Source organism: Coregonus lavaretus, assembly GCF_964263955.1.
Source record: "Coregonus lavaretus genome assembly, chromosome: 18".
NCBI lineage: Eukaryota > Metazoa > Chordata > Actinopteri > Salmoniformes > Salmonidae > Coregonus > Coregonus lavaretus.
This window is the reverse complement of record NC_140005.1, coordinates 48,765,617-48,790,507: the sequence shown is the minus strand read 5'-3', so window position 1 is coordinate 48,790,507 and position 24,891 is coordinate 48,765,617. Positions and strand designations below refer to the sequence as shown.

The window sequence follows — 24,891 nt, the reverse complement described above, 5'->3', positions numbered from 1 at the left end:
TTATTTCAGTCAGGTCTAAAGGAACATGAAATGTATTTCAGAAGAACAGAATATGAGTAGGTCTACTGTAGGCCTATGTTATCCGGCTATGCTCCATGCCATAGGCTGTAGGCTTGTTCATTTAGATGACAAGATATGCTTATAAATCCTGTGCCATTATTTTTATTTTATAGTAAGTAGAACATAATTTAACTTAGCTGAATAAAATAGAAAGGATATTTTTTCCCATTAGGGAGCAAGGGCACATATGAAGTAGCTATGTTGCGCATAAAAGTGATCATTTGAAACAAGTCCTATATGCTAGATTTAGAGTTATTTGGCAACTTGATACAAACCTTAGAATATCTTGGAAATCAAAACATATATGGGATACATGGTGCGACTGTAGACTATTGATTATTTGAGAAAGTAGCAAAAAAAGCTTGTGATTTGTTCCTTGCATCAGGCTGCACAGCTGTTCTCATCAAGTGATCATAGTTTCACCCATCAGACTATTCTCAATTTAATCTTGTCTTTACTAAATGTCAAATTAGTTTCGATTGGCCTATTATCAAATGATTGGGAGTCCCATAGGGCGGCGCACAATTGGCACAGCGTCGTCCGGGTTTGGCCGGGGTAGGCCGTCATTGTAAATAAGAATTTGTTCTTAACTGACTTGCCTAGCTAAAAAAGACATGTCATCTGTATGCACTGGAATAGCGAATGGAGGCTGAACGCTTTCCTGAAGGTCCGTTTTGTAGGCTAGTTTAATTTTATAGCGGAGCATGTGCTTAATATGAGCAGCTGAGAAATAAATATTAGAACACGTATTTCACTCCAAGCATCAACTAGTTTTTGAGGAGCATGCTCTCGCTGCCCGACAGGTGACATTCCGCACAAACTCTGTATGCCATAGGCGCTCCAACCTTGTTCCTGTACCTACCCAGTGCTGGGAAAACCAAGTGAAATCTGTTCGGGAACATCGATAGTAACATGTTTTCGCAACAAAATATTTCACTGAAAGGAATAAAGGAGAGAGAGGAAGAGATGTAAACGCATGGTGGTGAGATATTTTGTATAGCTAAAGTTAATGTGTCACCCAATTAATTATGAAAATATTTAAAAATTCCCTATTACGAGGCTACTCAAAATCAAATACAAATGCACTAATTGTAGGCTAACTATAAGTCGCCCTGCACAATCCATGAACCAACAGCATCGCCTAGGGCTATATGTTCTCTCCCAGACTCATGGATAGAAATGTTGGAGCATAGCATAAGGTAACCAGTCCATCCAGTATGCATAATAATACAGTCCACACTCAAAGGTGATTACTCCGTGTTAATTTTGGAGTATAGGCTAGAACGATTATGTACCAAAGACATCTTAAATCAAGTCCATTTCATTGTGTTAGGCTTTGAAACAACATCCACAAGAACCACGTCTTACACTGTTTCAACCTGCTGTTGAACTTCTTTCTTCAAATTGATATTCACAGTGAGGTGAGTTTTAAAAGTACGATAGGCCTACTGTTTTGATGATAAGTGTTTGATGTGATTTTCGATTGCATTTATGTCAGAGTGGTTTGAGGGACAATAGAGCCCTGAATACCAGGCCATTAGGACCTGATGGTAGTTAGGTTGTTGGATACTACCAAAGCATGTCCAGAGTGCATAAAAGGAGATTACCGTGTCATGTGGAATTTTACTGTGGTCATGACTCATGACTGCCAGTGTAGACATCCTTACTCGTGATCAGATGAAACGGAAGTGTTTTAATATGCCTAAATAGCTGTTGGCAAAATACCTCCCTGCACGTTCTCACTGCCAAAAAAACTGCAGATTAGAAACAGCGCACGGAGGGGTGGGTGTTTCCTCAACTTGCAGCCAAGTTTGCTATCACTCAGTCAGAATGTGCATTAGCGTTTCATATATTTTCCCTACCCTTGCCTCACTTGCTAGATATTATGCACATTGATAGCTTGATGGCAAACGTCCTCGCCATGTGATTTATCATAGTAGCAGGCAGCAGCAATCCAAATGATCAGACCGAAAACATGTGAGGAAAAGTGATTGGGTGAAATTATGAAGCTAGTGGATGGAGAAATACAGCTTCAATCTATCCAATCAGAGCAGCAGGATCAACGTACAGCCAGCCCTTCTCTTTACAGACAGGCAAACTAGCCAGTCAAGGTATTTAGACGACGTAGAACCTCGCACATGGCGGACATGAGAAAGATGCGTGCTGGCACCCGAAAATAACTATTCTTCCCAATCACGGATAATTACAAAAAAATACTCGGATCATAATCGTATCACAAAACTTGCCCATATCCGTTACAATACTCATTTTGTCCGACTACTCGGCACACCCTTAGTCTCTAGTATGCATGGGAATACTTTGGAACAGATTTCCAAATGTAAAATCACTTGGAGCTGATTTGTTAGTGTTTTTACAGTCTTTTGTGCCCAGCAATACATTTTTGTTTTTAAACAACTACTTTTTGTTGCTCAAAAACTGTTGGGGAACCCTGGTCTACATGATGAGATTATTATGGATAAGAAGCAGAATATTTGTATTTGTCAAACAGCAATCAAGCATTGATCATCACATCACCAGAATAAGACCCTCATTATTTACTGGAAAGGAGCATCAAACTCATCACCATGCACTTCCACCACCCTGTGAAGTTCATTACAACGTCTTTATTCTGTAGCCTAATAAACTGCATGGTTTTCCGAGTCGTAATGGGAGGACCACAAACCATGTCATCGTGTGACTCCAAGTTTACTTTGATATGATGGTTAATATATCAATATTTGCACATAAAGTCGTTTCCACCGCCTTTTGTTGCATTTAAAAAATTGTACTGAAGCTTCCTGTTTCCATCACAGCTGTCATGATTTTAAAAAATTATACGATATGACTTTACTCGCATAAAAACTGTGGATGGAAGCGTTGTTAGTGACAGCCTACCAAGAGGCAAAAGGCCTCCTGTGGGGACAGGAGCTGGGAATAAAAATAGAAATGTAGGACAAAACACACATTACACAGAAAAAGACACCACAACACTACATAAAGAGAGACCTAAGACAACATGGCAGCAACACAACATGGTAGCAACACAACATGACAACAACACATGGCAGCAGCACAACACGGTAGCACCACAAACATGGTACAAACATTGTTAGCACGATGGACAAAGAGGTTAGAGACAACAATACATCACGTGAAGCAGCCACAGGTGTCAGTCAGAGTCCATGATTGAGTCTTTGAATGTAGCCACTAGGGCTGAACCCATTTAGTCGACTGGTCGACTGTTAGGTCGATAAACATTTCTGTAGTCGAGCAGTCGCAAATAAATACATAAATAAATATATATACAGTGGGGATAAAAAGTATTTAGTCAGCCACCAATTGTGCAAGTTCTCCCACTTAAAAAGATGAGAGAGGCCTGTAATTTTCATCATAGGTACACGTCAACTATGACAGACAAAATGAGAAAAAAAAATCCAGAAAATCACATTGTAGGATTTTTAATGAATTTATTTGCAAATTATGGTGGAAAATAAGTATTTGGTCAATAACAAAAGTTTCTCAATACTTTGTTATATACCCTTTGTTGGCAATGACACAGGTCAAACGTTTTCTGTAAGTCTTCACAAGGTTTTCACACACTGTTGCTGGTATTTTGGCCCATTCCTCCATGCAGATCTCCTCTAGAGCAGTGATGTTTTGGGGCTGTCGCTGGGCAACACGGACTTTCAACTCCCTCCAAAGATTTTCTATTGGGTTGAGATCTGGAGACTGGCTAGGCCACTCCAGGACCTTGAAATGCTTCTTACGAAGCCACTCCTTCGTTGCCCGGGCGGTGTGTTTGGGATCATTGTCATGCTGAAAGACCCAGCAATGTTTCATCTTCAATGCCCTTGCTGATGGAAGGAGGTTTTCACTCAAAATCTCACGATACATGGCCCCATTCATTCTTTCCTTTACACGGATCAGTCGTCCTGGTCCCTTTGCAGAAAAACAGCCCCAAAGCATGATGTTTCCACTCCCATGCTTCACAGTAGGTATGGTGTTCTTTGGATGCAACTCAGCATTCTTTGTCCTCCAAACACGACGAGTTGAGTTTTTACCAAAAAGTTATATTTTGGTTTCATCTGACCATATGACATTCTCCCAATCCTCTTCTGGATCATCCAAATGCACTCTAGCAAACTTCAGACGGGCCTGGACATGTACTGGCTTAAGCAGGGGGACACGTCTGGCACTGCAGGATTTGAGTCCCTGGCGGCGTAGTGTGTTACTGATTGGAGGCTTTGTTACTTTGGTCCCAGCTCTCTGCAGGTCATTCACTAGGTCCCCCCGTGTGGTTCTGGGATTTTTGCTCACCGTTCTTGTGATCATTTTGACCCCACGGGTGAGATCTTGCGTGGAGCCCCAGATCGAGCGAGATTATCAGTGGTCTTGTATGTCTTCCATTTCCTAATAATTGCTCCCACAGTTGATTTCTTCAAACCAAGCTGCTTACCTATTGCAGATTCAGTCTTCCCAGCCTGGTGCAGGTCTACAATTTTGTTTCTGGTGTCCTTTGACAGCTCTTTGGTCTTGGCCATAGTGGAGTTTGGAGTGTGACTGTTTGAGGTTGTGGACAGGTGTCTTTTATACTTATAAGAAGTTCAAACAGGTGCCATTAATAAAGGTAACGAGTGGAGGACAGAGGAGCCTTTTAAAGAAGAAGTTACAGGTCTGTGAGAGCCAGAAATCTTGCTTGTTGTAGGTGACCAAATACTTATTTTCCACCATAATTTGCAAATAAATTCATTAAAAATGCTACAATGTGATTTTCAGGATTTTTTAAAATCAAGTTGTCTATCATAGTTGACGTGTACCTATGATGAAAATTACAGGCCTCATCTTTTTAAGTGGGAGAACTTGCACAATTGGTGGCTGACTAAATACTTTTTTGCCCCACTGTGTGTGTGTATATATATATATATATATATATATATATATATATATATATATATATATATATATATATATATATATATATATATATATATATATATTACACAGTGCATTCGGAAAGTATTCAGACCCCTTGACTTTTTACACATTGTTACGTTACAGCCTTATTCTAAAATGGATTAAATTATTTTTTTCCCTTATCAATCTACACACAATACGCCATAACGACAAAGCGAAAACAGGTTTAGAAATGTTTGCAAATGTATTACAAATAAAAACATTCAGACCCTTTGCTATGAGATTTGAAATTGAACGCAGATGCATCCTGTTTCCATTGCTCATCCTTGAGATGTTTATACAACTTGATTGGAGTCCACCTGTGGTGAATTCAATTGATTGGACATGATTTCGAAAGGCACACACCTGTCTATATAAGGTCCCACAGTTGACAGTGCATGTCAGAGCAAAAACCAAGCCATGAGATTGAAGAAATTGTCCGTAGAGCTCCAAGACAGGAATGTGTCAAGGCACTGATCTGGGGAAGGGTACCAAAAAATGTATGCAGCATTGAAGGTCCCCAAAAACACAGTGGCCTCCGTCGTTCTTAAATGGAAGAAGTTTGAAACCACCAAGACTCTTCCTAGAACTGGCCACCTGGCCAAACTGAGCAATCGGGGAGAATTGGTCAGGGAGGTGACCAAGAAACTGATGGTCACTGACAGACCTCCAGAGTTCCTCTGTGGCGATGGGAGAACCTTCCAGAAGGACAACCACCTCTGCAGCACTCCACCAATCAGGCCTTTATGGTTGAGTGGCCAGACGGAAGCCACTCCTGAGTAAAAGGCACGACAGCCCGCTTGGAGATTGCCAAAAGGCACCTTAAGGACTCTCGGACCATGAGAAACAAGATTCTCTGGTATAATGAAACCAAGATTTAATTATTTGGCCTGAATGCCAAGCGTCACGTCTGGAGGAAACCTGGCACCATCCCTACGGTGAAGCATGGTGGTGGCAGCATCATGCTGTGGGGATTTCTTTCAGCATCAGGGACTGGGAGACTAGTCAGGATCAAGGGAAAGATTAACGGAGCAAAGTACAAAGAGATCATTGATGAAAACCTGCTCCAGAGCGCTCAGGACCTCAGACTGGAGCGAAGGTTCACGTTCCAACAGGACAACGACCCTAAGCACACAGCCAAGACAACACAGAAGTGGCTTCGGGACAAGTCTCTGAATGTCCTTGAGTGGCCCAGCCAGAATTGAACCCGATCGAACATCTCTGGAGAGACCTGAAAATAGCTGTGCAGTGACGCTCCCCATCCAACCTGACAGCACTTAAGAGGATCTGCAGAAAAGAATGGGAGAAACTTCCCAAATACAGGTGTGCCAAGCTTGGAGTGTCATACCCAATAATATTTGTTTTATTTTTATAAATTTGCAAACATTTTGAAAAACCTGTGTTTGCTTTGTCATTATGGGGTATTGTGTGTAGATTGAGGGGGGGGGAACAACAATCAATTTTAGAATAAGGCTGTAACCTGACAAAATGTGTAAAAAGTCAAGGGTTCTGAATACTTTCCGAATGCACTGTAGATGTCGTTCAATTGGCAATATAAATGTTTGTCTTCAACTAATGCCTCTTAAGAGGAAAGTAATCTCATTACTGATTACAATTTTGGAAAGGTAAGTAGTAGCCTAACTTTAACGGATTACATTTAGAAAGTAACCTACCCAACCCTGCTTAGAACGTATCTGGAACTCACCCTTTATGTCAAAGAGCCCTGTCATAGCGTCCACCAGGCAGCTATGGTAACTTTCGAGTAAACCAAATTATTTCAGGCAGTCACTGGCGTACTACACAATCCCGCAGCCCCTGCCCCCACTCCCCAGATAGCATATAAACAGGTCATAAACCACAGCCCAAAAAACATGAATTACAAGAAATAAACTGTAAACTGAAATGTTATCTCAGCCTCATGGCAAAATGTGTAGATTAGCATGAGATTATCTATAAAACTGCACATTTTTGCCCCCACCCCACACAAAACAACTGCACAGAAAAAAAAAATGCGGTAACGTTATGGCACGGCGTTTATAAAATAGCTATAGCTAGCTTTTCTTACCTGTGTCGTCCCAATTTTTGTTGCGGGGACAGGTGCACTTGAGTTTGCAAGAGATACGAGTTCAAGTTCATTTTCCTCTTGCGTAGCACTGGAATACCACCGCCGCAACTTGGGTGTTGAGCTTGGTGCAAATAGTTTCACGTGAAGCGTTGACAGGGCCTTGACATCGTAATGTCTGCCTAAAACAAGGCGGCAGCACTTGCTACCATGAAAAGCCATGTTATAAATGTAAATTAACTGTTGTAATATCTGTTTACCGTCAAAGGAAGACAGTTAATGATATTGGAGCCTCATAATATCTTCAGAGTTGCTGTAGCCACATTCGAGTGGGAGTGGGCAGCTTCAGCCAATCGTCTGAAACTGCAATATTGTTGCCCTATGGGTAGTGTAGTTCTTGTTCTTCTATGGTGTAATGGCGTTCGCAACAATTGGATGTGCATTCCGCCACCTACTGTGCTGGTTGATAATAAGGATTCCAAAAAGGCAATATGTGGGTAAAACGTTTATTTAAAAAAATGAATTAACTAAACAAAATCAACCTCCTTTTCTGTAAAAAACATATTCTAATCAGGTCCCTACACAGGCTCAGAAGACTCCTGTGAGGGCGGGCATTTCCTAGTGAAATCTGCTGTACAGCCCTGATCCTTGACACCTCAACCTCTTTCACCCTAACAGGGCACTCAAGGAAGTCCGGAGTATTTATCCCCACCACAGTTGCAACATTTTCCATTCACAGATTCTTCAATACCATACTTCTCCCGTCTGCAAATATTTTACACGTGACCATATCTTTTACAATTCCCACACCGTAGTGGTTTGGACACAAATGCTCTCACCCCAAACCTCACATAGCCAAGCTTCACATGTTCAGCTAGAGTCTCCTCAAACAACAATAGTATCGATAGGCTTTTCTCCTTCCATTTAGCTTACGGGTCAGGCGATGTGCACTGACCACTCTTGGGATTTTCTGAATAAGGTACTCGTCATCTATATCTAATGAGACTCCAGCTATAACTCCTTTGGCAGGCGCCCTGCTTCGAAGATCAATACAGGTTACTTCTGACGTGGGACATTTTGCCAGATCCAGTGCACGCTTGTTCTTCATCGACACAATTAACCAAAACAAGGCCGCTTCTAGTCACCTTGATTAAATCCACCTTTCCCACTGCTCTCTTCACAGTCCTCGATAGTATAAATGGATTTCCCAAATGCACCTCCTTGTTCAAAAAATGCAGTCCAATAAGAAATGCGGTCCTTGTCTTCTACTACAACTTTTGCTTCTTTTGTTCCATTCTTTGATTTTACTATTTTCCATTCATTGTCACACACTTCACTTGCCGCATTTTGAGTTACAAGCAACAATTCCATGGACGCTGCCATTTTGGAACCGTCATCCATCTCCGTACATGTGACTCTCTTCGCAACCTCCTTAGGTAGTGTAGTTTTACAATAGACATGCGTTTGAATATAATAGAACATCTTTTGTTTTACCTTTCGATTTTTAATTACAGTGACATTGGCATTAATGGGCTGCTAGAAGAACATAGAAGTGATTACAAGTAGTGTGAAGTCTGATTAAGAGCAATTGTGTAATTACTGGGTAGCCTACATGGAAATGATAAGAGGACCCATCCTTCAAAAACTATTTGAGACAATGGGCGTGTTTGAGTTGTAAGACTGAAGCAACCGCCTGCAGACGAAAGTTGAGGAGTGAAGTCGGGGTGATGCATCTGATACAGCGGAAAGTTGGACACTGATGTGGCTTTCCAACAGCAAGGCTCAGTGCAACATGGCAGTTTTGTTGTTTATAAAAGTTTGTCTTTGTAATGTCGAAATAAACATGTCTCCAACATGTTTGAGACAGCCTCAAATATCACATTCATTTGTACATATCCACTGTTTCAGTCACGTCTTTGGTCCCATTCGCGTCGGTCAAACACTAATGATTGGTTGACAAATAGTGCCTCCCACATTGCAGGCGATGGCTGCAAGTTGCATTTGGTGAGGAGCAACTGCCGAAAATTGAAGTCGACTACAGTCTAAAATTCAGGGCATTTGATCACATGGTTGTTGTAAAGTTCATGTAGTCGACATGTAGGCGCAAGTCTGGCAATCCCCTAATGCAACACACTTTGAAAGGCGGTTACCAACGATTGTCTTCGACTTGACAAAAGTGAGCAGCTCGAACGCGCCCAATAATTGATTGTGAATTGAAATCATTTGGAAATGGCACTGAAAAATACAGGCCTACCTCAAGAGAGCTACAATTTGTGATCTGAAAACTCATAACCTTGTACTCTTTGGTCTAAACCAATCTATCCAATTGTCAACACGCCATTCCACTCCCAGGATATTTCTAAGAAATGTTGTATTTAGGTTTTTTACACAAGAAGTTAATGGCATTGCTCAAAATTGTCTGAATAACGTACTCGGCAAAATTGTCTACTCTAACAATGGTGCAGGAAAAATGTAATTGAGGCGCTAAACATGCACTGTGGTTGTTCTTACAAATGGTTTTCAATGCAATACTATGCGAACAAGCCCTAACAAACAAGGGACGGCAATAACTGCCACAGTGTTATATCATACAGCTACTGTTCAGGGCAACATTCTACATTCTGTAGTTTCAATGATAGAAAAGAGGGATACAAGAGGTAAGCAAAGAGCAGAGAAAACACCTGTGCTTGACTATCAGTTCTATTATGTTTGGACCTACATAGGGGAATGGGTCTGTTAAAAAGAAATCACCACCACCACCTACTAGATCTCTAGTGAGTACCTTGAACCCATTCTCTCCACATCAACTGTCATTCAAAGTCTGCTGACCAATCAGAGTTTTTTTTGTGTATTATGTAACCACCTTTAACGATGACGTTTGTGTCACTTAAATCTCCATAAAACAACTTGAGAAATGCAATGCAAAGATACACACCTAGTGGGTGAGGCAAGGAAACCTAAACCATGTGAGTCTGTCCGTGTCACAGTTCAAAACTTCAAGAGCTGCATACTCCACCCACGCAGGACTTTACCCCCGGGTTCCTAACTCGCATGCACGTTTAGCAGATGTTATTGCAGGTGTAGTGAAATGCTTGTGTTCCTTGCTCCAACAGTGCAGTAATATCTAACAATACACAACAATACACACAAATCTAAAAGTAAAATAATGGAATTAAGAAATATATAAATATTAGGATGAGCAATGTGGGAGTCCGGAGTATAGCTGTCATCAAGGCAAAGGGTGGCTGTTTGAAGAATCTCAAATATAACATATATTGTGATTTGTTGAACACTTTTTTGGTTACTACATGATTCCATATGTGTTATTTCATAGTTGTGATGTCTTCACTATTGTTCTACAATGTAAAACATTTTAAAAATAAAGAAAAACCCTTGAATGAGTAGGTGTGTCCAAACTTTTGACTGGTACTGTATATAAGTATACAGTAGTGATTTTAGCATGAAAATCTTGGTGGGGCAAACTCCCCCAATTTTTTTTTAATGCATGCCAGCAAAGCCACTACACAACACTAACAATACATTAATTGCACTGTAACGGTGACAAACGGTGACCACAAACTGTTAGGGCGTACATAAAGCTGTCCCAGCACCTCACCACTGCTACACCTGGCTATCAGCGGAGCCTTGTCTGGCAGCGAAACAGTTAATTCAGCCTCATTTACTGCCTTATAAAAAAACATAGCTGATATGGCTGACTTGCTTAAACAAATGTGGTTTCTTCTGACAATTGAGATGTACAAACTATGGCATGAGGGGACGACGAGCGGATAAGAGGCAATACGTATTTCGATTAAGACATTAATAAGCGAGCTAGGAAGGACGTAGTCAATATAACTATTTGTTCAACACTTTTGAAATGTACGGCGACAGAATTCAGAACATGGGCCGTTCTTACAGTATTCTCCCTCTACACAAAGTCAGAACCGTAGGCTAAATAAAGGGGGCATATAAGCAGAAAATGAAAGCTCTTACAATATTTGATGATGACATTTCTCTAAAAGGCTATAGGCTAAATGTGCACCACCAAGTCAGAACAGTAGGCTAAGTTATGAGGTGAAAAGGGAGCAAATTATTAGGGTGAGGCACATGGGTTACTAACAGCTTACTACACAACATACACTTAGTTGTACTTTCTTAGCTACAGTATACATATCTCCCTGGCATTTTACATCATTTATGCAGCAGCATACAATACATTTTTGGACTCACCTTGTTGTGCTGTGCTCACTTGAATAGGAAGGTGGCTCGGCGGTCCTCCTTGTGGGCTCTAGAAAGAGGCCCGAAATCCCGACTGGGAATTCAGAGTTTGATGACCGTTCAAAATTATTTTCCATATTTTCCCAGTCAGAGCTAGTTTTATCCGAGTTCCCAGTTGTCTTGAACTCACTGAGATTTCCCAGATCCGAGTTTCCAGTTGTTTTGAATGCGGCAGAAGTCATGCTGGATTGACAGCATGGCCAATGTATTCAAACTTTTCTGGCCCATGGCGTTACCCCCTTTTTCGTGATATCCAATTGGTAGTTACGATCTTGTCTCATCGCTGCAATTCCCCTATGGACTCGGCGAAGGTCGAGAACCAAGCCACACTGCTTCTTGACACACTGCTCGCTTAACCCGGAAGCCAGCTGCACCAATGTGTCGGAGGAAACACTGTCGAACTGACGACCGAAGTCGACCGACCAACCTGCCACAAGGAGTCACTAGAGCACAATGAGACAAGGATATCCCGGCCGGCCAAACCCTCCCCTAACCCGGATGATGCTGGACCAACTGTGCGCCGTCCCATGGGTCTCCCAGTCACGGCCAGCTGTGACACAGCTTGGGATCGAACCCGGGGCTGCAGTGGCGCCTTAGCACTCATTGTTGAATTTGCTGTGTAATGTTAATGTACAATGGCCGATGAGCACCGATACGTTTTATCTATAATTTCTCTTCATATGACAAGGATTGAAAAGGATTTGCCAGTAGATTGCTGACTTGAGGCATGATGATGACTGCTTGTCTAGCTTCCTAGCTAAGATTTTGAAAGTATGATGTTGACATGATCAGTCCAATCAAAGCTGAGGTAGATATAACGTGATTTGACGTCATTTTATCTGTGGCCAATGACCCTGAGCCTTCTTGGATGGGCACTTCTAATGTAAGTCTATGGCAGCACCAAAGGGGCTTGAATTTTCTAGCTCTACCCGTAGATTTTGCAGTGACGTAGTGTCCCCACGAGTGACAGAACACTGAGCCAATCATGTCGCAACTAGAGAACATTACCAACCCCTACGCCCCGTATTTTCCACTAGCTGCCCCACCACCACAGAAAGCACAGAGCTAGGCTGAAACACCTGCATTTTGGAGCTGCCTTACTCAAGAAAGCAAAAAAGAGACCATGCTTGTATGCGGCTTTATTAACTCAATGTTTTATTTATTTGACATTGTTTGCAAACTGATATGTGACACGTATTAATGCTATTATATATTTTTTGCTAAACAGGTGAGGCCCTGAAAGACGCGTCACCACTGTACATATGTATGTGTGTTGGGATGCATAGACAGTATGTGGCTAGAACTAATGGGGTTACAGAAAATGACCTGCTCGGTCGTCCACAGCTGACATCCCCTGGACAATGGAATATTCTGGCTCAGGGAGAAATCACTACAAACTGTGCCCACACAATATTCATATATAAGTACATTGATAAGAGGAATACATTTGATAATGCTAGAAAACACACTCCACTGCAAACGGCATAAAGATGGTGCTCTGTCACAGCAAACTGTTTTAATGATGCTCTCACACAGAAGTCCAGCCCCGGAATAACCACTGACTTAGGGGGACCCACTGTACTGCTTTTGGGGGGAGTATATTGGCCTAGTTGAAATGACAAAGCCCTGGAGGCACACAGACACACGGGACAAACAGTTTAGAGATAAGGGGGATACGTTCTCTTCCCTCTCGTTCAACTGGCCTCGCTCGTGGAAGAAAACTGTATCCCCAAAATAAAATAAAAAGAAATAAAGAAGAGAGAGAAATCTTGAGCTCCTTCTGGCCGTCGCTCTGCCCCGTTGTGTGGGTTGGCTATATTTTTTATGTATCTTTGCCCATCTCTGCTCCTATACTGAGCCTTGCTGATTCCTCTACCTTTAATATGCTCTGTCATGACTCTCATGTGATGGTCCCATGTGAGAAGCCCAAGATCAGAATACAAAGAAGCAACAGTCTACAGATCTCTCTCTCCCGTGGTCATTTTTATGAACACAAGATTGATTGATGTGGGGGGTTTTATGACCCCTCGCACCTTTTCTAAATGGTTTGCAACAAAAGACTCCATGTTGGTCCCTGGTATTGGCGATCTGAATGTCTCTGTGTTACAGGGACAGATTGCCGCCAAAACCTTTTTCTCCAAAAGATTGGACAATGGAACGGTATTTCTGACATCTAGGTGGTTGGAATGATTGGTGGGGATCACAAAGTTTATTGCTTTGTGATGTCATTAAGGAATGTATTACTAAATAACTGTATCTCTGGAAGTGTACACATTTCAGTTATCAGGTTTGCATCTAAATGTTGTATAAAATATATGATTAAGTATGAGAATACGTTTGTGAAGATAGCAATGTGATTTTAACCTTTTAAATGAGATAATCGTTTTTCATAGAAACTTTTGCCAGTCAGTAACCACACCCAAGTAAGCACAGACATTAGGTCGGCGTGATGGAACGCCCCGTTTTACCAGAGTATAAAAAGCCTTGAAAAACGAATTAACATTAGACCAGGAAGCCCCACGGCTTAAAATGGTTGACACTAAACGTTACAAAATGGTTAGACTAGAAAGACCAGAAAACGTGAGATGGTAGTCTATACGTTTGAAATGGTGAAACTCTGAAACTCTCAACCTCTACACGAGGTGAAGAAGAAGACCATGCACTGGACCTTATCATATCAGTCTGCAGCTGGCATGTATAGTCGTCTAGAGAATTTTCACTAAAGACACGAGTTGGGAAGGACAATCCCTCTCAGACAACCGTTGGTCCATCTGAAGTATCTATTCTAACACATCAACTCTATGAACTACAGGGTATGCTGAAGTATCCATTCTAACCACCACTATGACCAAAAACTCTACCAAGGACATTGGGATCTCTGGTGGGCAAACCAGAGTCCTACATTATCAACTCAACTATCGAGGACAGCTACACGTAAATACATGTTGCATTTCTAATCCGAATGAGCGGCTGCTAAGCATTTGTATTTCCATGAGTGTAGTTTACAAATGTCCGATAGGTGAATTCCTTTGTCTCTGTCTTTCCTCCCCTCTCTCTGAATCCGCCATCGTGTTATAACCAAACTGTCCTGTATTGTTAGTCCGCTAGACTGTATAATGTTAGTGTTTTATGTATTCTGGAATTGTTATTGAGTTAGTTAGTAAATAAATAATTGAGCCAATTTGTGTATTGCTCATTCATCAATAAGGTTAGGGTTCTTGCAGGTTCAAGGATTATGCGACGTTCAGAATGAGACTGATAAGAGGTAATTATTTAATAAGTGACTGTTATCGATATATAACATATTTATCTTCTAAGAGTTTAATTAGGGAGATGGTAACTCGTTAAACAACTTCTTCCGTGGTGCCCCAAATTCCTAATTAGTTCATTGTTACATGATTAATTTAATCGAGTGACAATTAAACATAGTTAGTTGATTAGATAAATAATAGTCGCATATTAATGAAAGTCACGTCACGACAGCTCTGTATTAAAAACAGTACTTATTTACACTTATTCGCTGTAGGTGTGGTCTGTGCATAATGAAAGCTTACCAATTGGTTGATATTTCTACAATAGTCTTCTATTTAGAAGATCATCTTGTTCCCTCATTAATCTCACATAATCCTTTTTTTCCACAAATATTTTTTGGGGATTTTATTTCTCCAGCTCTAGTAAACCAATTAAATAAATATGGCACTTTACAAAACAAATGCCGTTCATACATTATCATAGATCATACTGTATAATGTTAACATCCTAGAATATGGGAAGGGGAAGGAAGGGGTGAAGGTGTGCATTTCTTAAGATTTACTTAAATGTTCAAGCGTCTACAGGAGTACACACACATACATGCACATGCATACCCATATAAATACATAAACACCCAGGGCAAATCCCACATAATCCTGTCATGGTTGGCCAATCTTGGTACAAGAAGGCTTACCAGCCATGGGGTCATTGGAGATGTGTTGTTATTAAAATATGTCATAGCTCCCTCTCCTGTAAATTGCTTTAGAAACTAACTTTCAATTTTGCAGGACTGACTGGGTATCAAATCAAATCAAATCAAATTTTATTGGCCACATGCGCCGAATACAACAGGTGCAGACATTACAGTGAAATGCTTACTTACAGCCCTTAACCAACAGTGCATTTATTTTTAACAAAAAAGTACAAATAAAACAACAACAAAAAAAGTGTTGAGAAAAAAAGAGCAGAAGTAAAATAAAATAACAGTAGGGAGGCTATATATAGAGGGGGGTACCGGTGCAGAGTCAATGTGCGGGGGCACCGGCTAGTTGAGGTAGTTGAAGTAATATGTACATGTGGGCAGAGTTAAAGTGACTATGGATAAATAATTAACAGAGTAGCAGCAGCGTAAAAGGATGGGGTGGGGGGCCAGTGCAAATAGTCCGGGTAGCCATGATTAACTGTTCAGGAGTCTTATGGCTTGGGGTTAGAAGCTGTTCAGAAGTCTTTTGGACCTAGACGTGGCACTCCGGTACCGCTTGCCGTGCGGTAGCAGAGAGAACAGTCTATGACTAGGGTGGCTGGAGTCTTTGACAATTTTGAGGGCTTTCCTCTGACACCGCCTGGTATAGAGTTCCTGGATGGCAGGAAGCTTGGCCCCAGTGATGTACTGGGCCGTACGCACTACCCTCTGTAGTGCCTTGCGGTCGGAGGCCAAGCAGTTGCCATACCAGGCGGTGATGCAACAAGTCAGGATGCTCTCGATGGTGCAGCTGTATAATTTTTTGAGGATCTGAGGACCCATGCCAAATCTTTTCAGTCTCCTGAGGGGGAATAGGCTTTGTCGTGCCCTCTTCACGACTGTCTTGGTGTGTTTGAACCATGATAGTTCGTTGGTGATGTTGACACCAAGGAACTTGAGGCTCTCAACCTGTTCCACTACAGCCCCGTCGATGAGAATGGGGGCGTGCTCAGTCCTCTTTTTTTTCCTGTAGTCCACAATCATCTCCTTTGTCTTGGTCACGTTGAGGGAGAGGTTGTTGTCATGGCACCACACGGCCAGGTCTCTGACCTCCTCCCTATAGGCTGTCTCATCGTTGTCGGTGATCAGGCCTAACACTGTTGTGTCGTCGGCAAACTTAATGATGGTGTTGGAGTCGTGCCTGGCCATGCAGTCATGGGTGAACAGGGAGTACAGGAGAGGACTGAGCACGCACCCCTGAGGGGCCCCCGTGTTGAGGATCAGTGTGGCAGATGTGTTGTTACCTACCCTTACCACTTGGGGGCGGCCTGTCAGGAAGTCCAGGATCCAGTTGCAGAGGGAGGTGTTTAGTCCCAGGATCCTTAGCTTAGTGATGAGCTTTGAGGGCACTATGGTGTTGAATGCTGAGCTGTAGTCAATGAATAGCATTCTCACGTAGGTGTTCCTCTTGTCCAGGTGGGAAAGGGCAGTGTGGAGTGCAATAGAGATTGCATCATCTGTGGATCTGTTGGGGCGATATGCAAATTGGAGTGGGTCTAGGGTTTCTGGGATAATGCTCTTGATGTGAGCCATGACCAGCCTTTCAAAGCACTTCATGGCTACAGACGTCAGTGCTACGGGTCGGTAGTCATTTAGGCAGGTTATCTTAGAGTCCTTGGGCACGGGGACTATGGTGGTCTGCTTGAAACATGTTGGTATTACAGACTCAGTCAGGGACATGTTGAAAATGTCAGTGAAGACACTTGCCAGTTGGTCAGCACATGCTCAGAGTACACGTCCTGGTAATCCGTCTGGCCCTGCGGCCTTGTGAATGTTGACCTGCTTAAAAGTCTTACTCACATCGGCTATGGAGAGCGTGATCACATAGTCATCCGGAACAGCTGGTGCTCTCATGCATGCTTCAGTGATGCTTGCCTCGAAGCGAGCATAGAAGTGGTTTAGCTCGTCTGGAAGTCTTGTGTCACTGGGCAGCTCGCGGCTGTGCTTCCCTTTGTAGTCTGTAATAGTTTTCAAGCCCTGCCACATCCGACGAGCGTCAGAGCCAGTGTAGTACGATTCAATATTAGTCCTGTATTGACTCTTTGCCTGTTTGATGGTTCGTCGGAGGGTATAGCGGGATTTCTTATAAGCGTCCGGGTTAGAGTCCCGCTCCTTGAAAGCGGCAGCTCTACCCTTTAGCTCAGTGCGGATGTTTCCTGTAATCCATGGCTTCTGGTTGGGGTATGTACGTACGGTCACTGTGGGGACGACATCATCGATGCACTTATTGATGAAGCCAGTGACTGATGTGGTGTACTCCTCAATGCTATCTGAAGAATCCCGGAACATGTTCCAGTCTGTGCTAGCAAAACAGTCCTGTAGCTTAGCATCTGTGTCATCTGACCACTTTTTTATTAACCGAGTCACTGGTGCTTCCTGCTTTAGTTTTTGCTTATAAGCAGGAATCAGGAGGATAGAGTTATGGTCAGATTTGCCAAATGGAGGGCGAGGGAGAGCTTTGTATGCGTCTCTGTGTGTGGAGTAAAGGTGGTCTAGAGTTTTTTTTCCTCTGGTTGCACATTTAACATGTTGGTAGAAATTAGGTAGAACGGATTTAAGTTTCCCTGCATTAAAGTCCCCGGCCACTAGGAGCGCTGCATCTGGATGAGCGTTTTCCTGTTGATTTATGGCCTTATACAGCTCATTCAGTGCAATCTTAATGCCAGCATTGGTTTGTGGTGGTAAATAGACAGCTATGAAAAATATAGATGAAAACTCTCTTGGTAAATAGTGTGGTCTACAGCTTCTCATAAGATACTCTACCTCAGGCGAGCAAAACCTCGAGACTTCCTTAGTATTTGATTTTGTGCACCAGCTGTTGTTTACAAATATACACAGACCGCCACCCCTTGTCTTACCGGAGTCAGCCGTTCTATCCTGCCGATGTAGCGTATAGCCCGCTAGCTGTGTGTTATCCATGTCGTCGTTCAGCCACGACTCGGTGAAACATAAGATATTACAGTTTTTAATGTCCCGTTGGTAGGATAACCGTAATCTTAGGTCATCCAATTTGTTCTCCAATGATTGAAGATTGGCTAATAGGATTGATGGAAGAGGCAGTTTACTCGCTCGCCGTCGGATCCTTACAAGGCACCCCGACCTACGTCCACGATATCTCCGTCTCTTCCTCATGCGAATGACAGGGATTTTGGGCCTTGTCGGGTGTCTGTAGGATATCCTTCGCGGCCGCCTCGTTGAAGAAAAAATCTTCGTCCAATACGAGGTGAGTAATCGCTGTCCTGATATCCAGAAGCTCTTTTTGGTTATAAGAGACGATGGCAGAAACATTATGTACAAAATAAATTACAAATAACGCGGAAAAACACACATAATAGTACAATTGGAAAGAGGGCTGTAAAATGGCAGCCATCTTCTCCGGCGCTGGTATCATATGTTTTGGGAGAAATAAGCACCTACAGTGAGGGAAAAAAGTATTTGATCCCCTGCTGATTTTATAAGTTTGCCCACTGACAAATAAATTATCAGTCTATAATTTTAATGATAGGTTTATTTGAACAGTGAGAGACAGAATAACAACAAAAAAATCCAGAAAAATGCATGTCAAAAATGTTATAAATTGATTTGCATTTTAATGAGGGAAATATGTATTTGACCCCCTCTCAATCAGAAAGATTTCTGGCTCCCAGGTGTCTTTTATACAGGTAACGAGCTGAGATTACGGAGTGCTCCTAATCTCAGCTTGTTACCTGTATAAATGACACCTGTCCACAGAAGCAATCAATCAATCAGATTCCAAACTCTCCACCATGGCCAAGACCAAAGAGCTCTCCAAGGATGTCAGGGACAAGATTGTAGACCTACACAAGGCTGGAATGGGCTACAAGACCATCGCCAAGCAGCTTGGTGAGAAGGTGACAACAGTTGGTGCGATTATTCGCAAATGGAAGAAACACAAAATAACTGTCAATCTCCCTCTGCCTGGGGCTCCATGCAAGATCTCACCTCGTGGAGTTGCAATGATCATGAGAACGGTGAGGAATCAGCCCAGAACTACACAGGAGGATCTTGTCAATGATCTCAAGGCAGCTGGGACCATAGTCACCAAGAAAACGATTGGTAGCACGCTACGCCGTGAATGATTATAATGACTGAAATCCTGCAGCGCCCGCAATGTCCCCCTGCTCAAGAAAGCACATATACATGCCCGTCTGAAGTTTGCCAATGAACATCTGAATGATTCAGAGGAGAACTGGGTGAAAGTGTTGTGGTCAGATGAGACCAAAATTAAGCTCTTTGGCATCAACTCAACTCGCCGTGTTTGGAGGAGGAGGAATGCTGCCTATGACCCCAAGAACACCATCCCCACCGCCAAACATGGAGGTGGAAACATTATGCTTTTGTGGTGTTTTTCTGCTAAGGGGACAGGACAACTTCACCGCATCAAAGGGACGATGGACAGGGCCATGTACCGTCAAATCTTGGGTGAGAACCTCCTTCCCTCAGCCAGGGCATTGAAAATGGGTCGTGGATGGGTATTCCAGCATGACAATGACCCAAAACACACGGCCAAGGCAACAAAGGAGTGGCTCAAGAAGAAGCACATTAAGGTCCTGGAGTGGCCTAGCCAGTCTCCAGACCTTAATCCCATAGAAAATGTGTGGAGGGAGCTGAAGGTTTGAGTTGCCAAACGTCAGCCTCGAAACCTTAATGACTTGGAGAAGATCTGCAAAGAGGAGTGGAACAAAATCCCTCCTGAGATGTGTTGGCCAACTACAAGAAACGTCTGACCTCTGTGATAGCCAACAAGGGTTTTGCCAACAAGTACTAAGTCAACGTACAAAATCAGCAGGGGATCAAATACTTTTTTCCCTTACTGTATATATATATAATATGCCATTTAGCAGACGCTTTTATCCAAAGTGACTTACAGTCATGCGTGCATACATTTTCGAAACCTTAATGACTTGGAGAAGATCTGCAAAGAGGAGTGGAACAAAATCCCTCCTGAGATGTGTGCAAACCTGGTGGCCAACTACAAGAAACGTCTGGCCTCTGTGATTGCCAACAAGGGTTTTGCCACCAAGTACTAAGTCATGTTTTGCAGAGGGGTCAAATACTTATTTCCCTCATTCAAATGCAAATCAATTTATAACATTTTTGACATGCGTTTTTCTGATTTTTGTTGTTGTTATTCTGTCTCTCACTGTTCAAATAAACCTACCATTAAAATTATAGACTGATCATGTCTTTGTCAGTGGGCAAACGTGCAAAATCAGCAGGGGATCAAATACTTTTTTCCCTCACTGTAACACTTTGTGTTCAGGACAAAAAGTGAATTGGTTTGCCAATTTTTTGCAGTATTACATTAAGTGCTTTGTTGCAAACAGAATGCATGTTTTGGAATATTTGTATTTTGTACAGGCTTCCTTCTTTTCACTCTGTCAATTAGGTTAGTATTGTGAAGTAACTACAATATTGTTGATTTATCCTCAGTTTTCTCCTATCCTATGTTTCTGAGTAACTTGGTCACGCGGCCAAAGACAAAGAGCCTCTGAGAGTGACCATCGTTTTTGGTCCATCCTGTTCTTTTCGTATATTTCAAGGGCACAGCTGTGTGGAGATATGAAGAGAACAGAGGCTAGCTTGAGCAGCAGCGACAATTCTATCAGCAGAAAGGAGTAACAAAACTGGCGTTATCACTTGTTACCGCTATGTTCCCACCAGGCTCTCACATATCTGCTAAACTGCCACGTAGACAAAGGTTATAAAAGCTGACCCAACGCTTGTTCGTTGGGCTCTTAACGCTGCACTGTTGAGTGGATTGTTAACTGCTCCAGATTTGCAAATCTTATAATAAAAAGTTGTTGTTTTGAAGAATCTGCAGTCTCTTCCTTTTGATTAGAATTTCCACGACACAACTGAGTTAGGAAAGACGCCTGTATCTTTGTAAAATGGAAATATGATATTTACATAAGTATTCAGACCCTTTACTCAGTACTTTGTTGAAGTACCTTTGGCAGCGATTACAGCCTCGAGTCTTCTTGGGTGTGACGCTACAACCTTGGCACACCTGTATTTGGGGAGTTTCTCCCATTCTTCTCTACAGATCCTCTCAAGCTCTGTCAGGTTGGATAGAGAGCGTCACTGTACAGCCATAAAGGCCTGATTGGTGGAGTGCTGCAGAGATGGTTGTCCTTCTGGAAGGTTCTCCCATCTCCTCAGAGGAACTCTGGAGCTCTGTCAGAGTGACCATTGGGTTCTTGGTCACCTCCCTGACCATGGCCCTTCTCCCCCGATTGCTCAGTTTGTCCGGGAGGCCAGCTCTAGGAAGAGTCTTGGTGGTTCCAAACTTCTTCCATTTAAGAATGATGGAGGCCACTGTGTTCTTGGGGACCTTCAATGCTGCAGACATTTTTTTATACCCTTCCCCAACACAATCCTGTCTCGGAGCTCTACGGACAATTCCTTCGACCTCATGGCTTGGTTTTTGCTCTGACATGCGCTGTCAACTGTGGGACCTTATATAGACAGGTGTGTGCCTTTCCAAATCATGTCCAATCAATTGAATTTACCACAGGTGGACTCCAATCAAGTTGTAAAAACATCTCAAGGTTGATCAATGGAAACAGGATGCACCTGAGCTCAATTTCGGGTGTGAATACCTACGTAAATAAGTCATTTTTTTTGTTTTGTTTTTTATCTGCAAAAATGTCTAAAACCTGTTTTCGCTTTGTCATTATTGGGTATTGTGTGTAGATTGATGAGGAAAAATGTTTATTTAATCAATTTTAGATTAAGTCGGGGAAACTCCAGGGTTGGATGGCATACCAGTCGAGGTATACCAAACCTTTTTTGATATACTCATAGGACCGTTATTAGCATGTTTTAACCACTCCTATGTAAATGGTAGATTATCAGACTCTCAAGAAGAAGGTCTGATTTCATTATTACTGAAACAGGATACAAGTGGAAAATATAAAGATCCAGTCCATTTAAAAAATTGGAGGCCCCTTACGCAAAAATTCTAGCAAAATGTATAGCGCATAGAATTAAAAAGGTATTGTCTGACATTATTCATTCTAATCAGACAGGTTTTTACATGGGCGATACATTGGAGATAATATAAGGCAAGTACTGGAAACAATAGAACACGGCCCCATGTAGCTCAGTTGGTAGAGCATGGTGCTTGCAATGCCAGGGTTGTGGGTTCGTTTCCCACAGGGGGCCAGTATGAAAAGATTTATGCACTCACTAACTGTAAGTCGCTCTGGATAAGAGCGTCTGCTAAATTACTAAAATGTAAATGTAACACTGCGAAAAATCTGGGAAACCAGGCCTACTATTCATAGCAGACTTCGAAAATGCATTTGATAAAATACGACTGGGGTTTATACAATGGGGAAAAAAAGTATTTAGTCAGCCACCAATTGTGCAAGTTCTCCCACTTAAAAAGATGAGAGAGGCCTGTAATTTTCATCATAGGTACACATCAACTATGACAGACAAAATGAGAAAGAAAATTCCAGAAAATCACATTGTAGGATTTTTAATGAATTTATTTGCAAATTATGGTGGAAAATAAGTATTTGGTCAATAACAAAAGTTTCTCAATACTTTGTTATATACCCTTTGTTGGCAATGACACAGGTCAAACGTTTTCTGTAAGTCTTCACAAGGTTTTCACACACTGTTGCTTGTATTTTGGCCCATTCCTCCATGCAGATCTCCTCTAGAGCAGTGATGTTTTGGGGCTGTCGCTGGGCAACACGGACTTTCAACTCCCTCCAAAGATTTTCTATGGGGTTGAGATCTGGAGACTGGCTAGGCCACTCCAGGACCTTGAAATGCTTCTTACGAAGCCACTCCTTCATTGCCCGGGCGGTGTGTTTGGGATCATTGTCATGCTGAAAGACCCAGCCACGTTTCATCTTCAATGCCCTTGCTGATGGAAGGAGGTTTTCACTCAAAATCTCACGATACATGGCCCCATTCATTCTTTCCTTTACACGGATCAGTCGTCCTGGTCCCTGTGCAGAAAAACAGCCCCAAAGCATGATGTTTCCACCCCCATTTTGGTTTCATCTGACCATATGACATTCTCCCAATCCTCTTCTGGACCATCCAAATGCACTCTAGCAAACTTCAGACGGGCCTGGACATGTACTGGCCTAAGCAAGGGGACACGTCTGGCACTGCAGGATTTGAGTCCCTGGCGGCGTAGTGTGTTACTGATGGTAGGCTTTGTTACTTTGGTCCCAGCTCTCTGCAGGTCATTCACTAGGTCCCCCCGTGTCGTTCTGGGATTTTTGCTCACCGTTCTTGTGATCATTTTGACCCCACGGGGTGAGCTCTTGCGTGGAGCCCCAGATCGAGTGAGATTATCAGTGGTCTTGTATGTCTTCCATTTCCTAACAATTGCTCCCACAGTTGATTTCTTCAAACCAAGCTGCTTACCTATTGCAGATTCAGTCTTCCCAGCCTGGTGCAGGTCTACAATTTTGTTTCTGGTGTCCTTTGACAGCTCTTTGGTCTTGGCCATAGTGGAGTTTGGAGTGTGACTGTTTGAGGTTGTGGACAGGTGTCTTTTATACTGATAACAAGTTCAAACAGGTGCCATTAATACAGGTAACGAGTGGAGGACAGAGGAGCCTCTTAAAGAAGAAGTTACAGGTCTGTGAGAGCCAGAAATCTTGCTTGTTTGTAGGTGACCAAATACTCATTTTCCACCATAATTTGCAAATAAATTCATAAAAAATCCTACAAAGTGATTTTCTGGATTTTTTTCCTCAATTTGTCTGTCATAGTTGACGTGTACCTATGATGAAAATTACAGGCCTCTCTCATCTTTTTAAGTGGGAGAACTTGCACAATTGGTGGCTGACTAAATACTTTTTTTCCCCACTGTATATAAATGCCTGGAGCATATCCATTTTGGACAATCTCTTATAAATTGGGTTAAAATCATTTATAGTAACCCTAGGTGTAAAATAGTAAATAATGGCTATTTCTCAGAAAGTTTTAAACTGTCAAGAGGAGTGAAACAAGGTTGTCCACTATCGGCATATCTATTTATTATTGCCATCGAGATGTTAGCTATTAAATCCAACAATAATATCAAGGGATTAGAAATTCAAGGCTTAAAAACAAAGGTGTCATTGTACGCTGATGATTCATGTTTTCTTTTAAATCCACAACTTGAATCCCTCCACAGCCTCATAGGCTCACTTTAAGTTATTTGAAAATGAAATAATCTCCCAAATATCACTATTTCTAAAACAAGCCATAGAAAGTTGGTTGCAATTTCAATTTAATCCTCCAGAAACGACAGAACAAATAACGCAACAAATATTGTGGTTAAACTCAAATATACTAATTGATTAAAAAAACTTGACAAGGTTAAAAAGGTATTATCTTCGTAAATGATATTATCGGTAGGACTGGTGGAGTTATGTCGCACATGCAGCTAACAAAAACATATGGAAATCTCTGCTCTACCCAAAATTACAACCAAATAATTGCAGCATTACCGCAAAAATGGGAAAGGAAAGTGGAAGGGGGAAAAAGTAAGGAACTTGTTTTTGGA

The 24,891-nt window shown here is 42.2% G+C and overlaps 1 protein-coding gene across 2 annotated transcripts in view; it reads right to left on the bottom strand.

Moving 5' to 3' along the window:
- The window catches only part of LOC311145886 (molybdenum cofactor biosynthesis protein 1-like), a 46,313-nt gene extending 38,907 nt beyond the window's left edge, over window positions 1-7,406 (bottom strand). For both annotated transcript variants that reach the window (XM_084182246.1, XM_084182245.1), the window contains exon 1: window positions 7,079-7,406. In XM_084182246.1, coding sequence (XP_084038372.1) covers window positions 7,079-7,297 — 219 coding nt within the window. In that variant the 5' untranslated portion in view covers window positions 7,298-7,406. The remainder of the gene's footprint in view (window positions 1-7,078) is intronic.
- Between the last annotated feature and the right edge of the window lie 17,485 nt (window positions 7,407-24,891).